A 2500-nucleotide genomic window follows, 5' to 3' on the forward strand; every position below is an offset into this window, starting at 1 on the left:
ACTTCTACTGGCGCTACTACTAGTAGTAGTACTACTACTACTGCTAATAATAATAATAATTATTATTACTATTATTATTATTATTATTATTATTATTACTATTATCATTATTATCATTATTATTATTATTATTATTATTATTATTATTATAATCATAATAATGATAATAATAATTATGATAACAATAGCAATGATAATAATAATGATAATAGAAATCATATTAACAATAATAATAGTTGTAATGATAATGATAATAATGACAATAATAATGATAATAATAATAATAATAATGATAATAATAACAAGAAGAACTATGACAATACTAACGATAACAGTAATAATAACAACAATAATAATGATAATAATAATGATAATAATAAAGCAATAATCATAATAATAACAATAATAATTAAAACAACAACAATGATAATACCTAAATAGTAATAATGATAATAATAATAAGATGATGAAGATGATGATGACAATAACAGTAATGTTAATAACAATAACCATAATAGTTATAGTAACAACATCATCATCGTCACCACCAACACCATCAGCAATAAAGACAATAATATCAATATAATAGTGATAATAATATTAGCGATGATAATAATAATAATGATACTACTACTACTACTACTACTACTACTACTACTACTAATAATAATAATAATAATAATAATAATAATAATAATAATAATAATAATAATAATGATGATAATAATAACAATAATAATGATAATAATAATGTCTTCTCATCATCATAACAATAAGGATTGAAGAAGACGAAGGCGATAGCGTTTATGATCATGAGAATATGAACAAAAGTCTTAACGAAAACATACAGCAATTTAATTCAGAAAGAGTATGAACTCACATCGCCCCTGCCTGCTGCCAGATGTCTGACGTCGGCAGCGCGAAACAGGATGGTCTATAACCCCAGGGCGTATCGAGATATCAATTATTGTCATACGAGATAAGATAGATATGGACCATAAAAATGAAAACTATGATGTTGTATGTAATGATAACACTGATAGTAATACTGATAGTAGGTTTATTTACATTGGTTACAGTGTTAGAGTCATATACACGTATTTAGTGCATGGAAATGAGTATATTGCACAAACCATCGACATCATACTCATACAGATACGTATCGTGTGTCAGTAAAAAATCATATATGATTTATGTTAATAGATAAAGATGATACATCGATTAGCCAATGGCATTTCGATAACATCTGTACGATCTGAGAAGACGATAAACTTCGGTCATGCAGCAACTCGAAACAAAAGACAGCTGACAAGCGCGACAGAACTGAAGTCACGACGTCGACTTCATCTTGGAGAAAAACGACGCTGCTAATCCTGAGGAATTCGTTACAAGGTTTCTTCAACCAATGGCTCCCGGGATCTCAGCTGAAGAGGAAAAGGAATATTGAATCATTAATGAACAGCGATGAAAAATCTTACATTGCAACTGCATATAGATAAAGTCTTTTCTTTTTTGTATCATTGTCCCCTGCTGTGTTGTGAAGTTCAAGGAAAGAAAATTATTGGACTTCTTCCTTCCTAATGAACTTTATATGATATTATCACAATTTCTTGTCTTTTAAGCAGCTGAGAATTTATATATTATTCCTTTAACAAAAAAATAAATAGTTCCTTTTACTACAATTTGTAATTAAAGCATTATTGCTTTGTGAATCGATAGGAAATAGACATTATCGCTGAACTATGAATGGGAAATGATATTGCTGTCCTTTGATAAAACATCAGTGCGGGGATCTGCAGAGGACAGGGTACATCACATATCAGCATCTGCGTCTTTCAATTGGTTTCTAGCTTTGGATTTGATACATACTGTAGCCGAGAATCCAACCTTGCAACGGTAAGCTGTGACAAAAGGCATTACGAGCTCCATATGAAAGAATGGGATATTTCTCCTCTAGTTTGACCCCAAAGGTAGCCAGCTCTTCATGGTGATAATGATAATCTACATGTAGTTTTATCTCTCTTAATCCAAGAAACTCGAGGTCTCCTACCATCTTCCTGTCTTACGATCACCTCTCCTTCACCAGTAAATGGTTTATCAGTTTTTTTAAATCGTTTAGCTGGTTATTAATCCATTTACTTATCCATTTATTATTGCCATTCACTAGTTAACTCCAAAGAACTATTACTTTCAGCAAGTACCTCGTTACCCCGAATTTGAGAGCCAGATATATGGATATGTATATTTCATGACTAGAAAGGGATGAGGAACAATACTGGCATACCGTCAAATGTCAACACAGATTTGTATAGTTACTAAACCATATCAACCACTGATTTTAAAAAAATAACACATATAACAAAAAAAACACAAACAAACAAGTAAAACACAAGCCAGAGAACAATAACCTACGTACCGACTGCATATAAGCATAGATCAAGTAGGAGAGCACAACCTGCCACGTAAAGTTAAAGAGCACGCCCACAATAGCCAGGGTGGG

At 30.9% G+C, this 2500-nt stretch overlaps 2 protein-coding genes across 2 annotated transcripts in view; both read right to left on the minus strand.

Moving 5' to 3' along the window:
* The window catches only part of LOC113821024 (uncharacterized), a 12529-nt gene extending 11516 nt beyond the window's left edge, over positions 1 to 1013 (minus strand). The window contains exon 1 of the mRNA XM_070120829.1: positions 881 to 1013. Within this exon, the coding sequence (XP_069976930.1) occupies positions 881 to 882 (2 nt within the window). The 5' untranslated portion in view covers positions 883 to 1013. The remainder of the gene's footprint in view (positions 1 to 880) is intronic.
* Positions 1014 to 1042: 29 nt separating this feature from the next.
* LOC113806638 (uncharacterized) overlaps positions 1043 to 2500 on the minus strand; it is an 18880-nt gene continuing 17422 nt past the window's right edge. The window contains exons 6-7 of the mRNA XM_070121377.1: positions 2417 to 2500; positions 1043 to 1424 (exon numbers count right to left, since the gene is read on the minus strand). The exon at positions 2417 to 2500 is cut by the window's right edge and continues 102 nt beyond it. Coding sequence (XP_069977478.1) covers positions 1386 to 1424; positions 2417 to 2500 — 123 coding nt within the window. The 3' untranslated portion in view covers positions 1043 to 1385. The remainder of the gene's footprint in view (positions 1425 to 2416) is intronic.

The sequence above is a fragment of the Penaeus vannamei genome, chromosome 4 (genome assembly GCF_042767895.1).
Source record: "Penaeus vannamei isolate JL-2024 chromosome 4, ASM4276789v1, whole genome shotgun sequence".
Classification (NCBI taxonomy): Eukaryota; Metazoa; Arthropoda; class Malacostraca; order Decapoda; family Penaeidae; genus Penaeus; species Penaeus vannamei.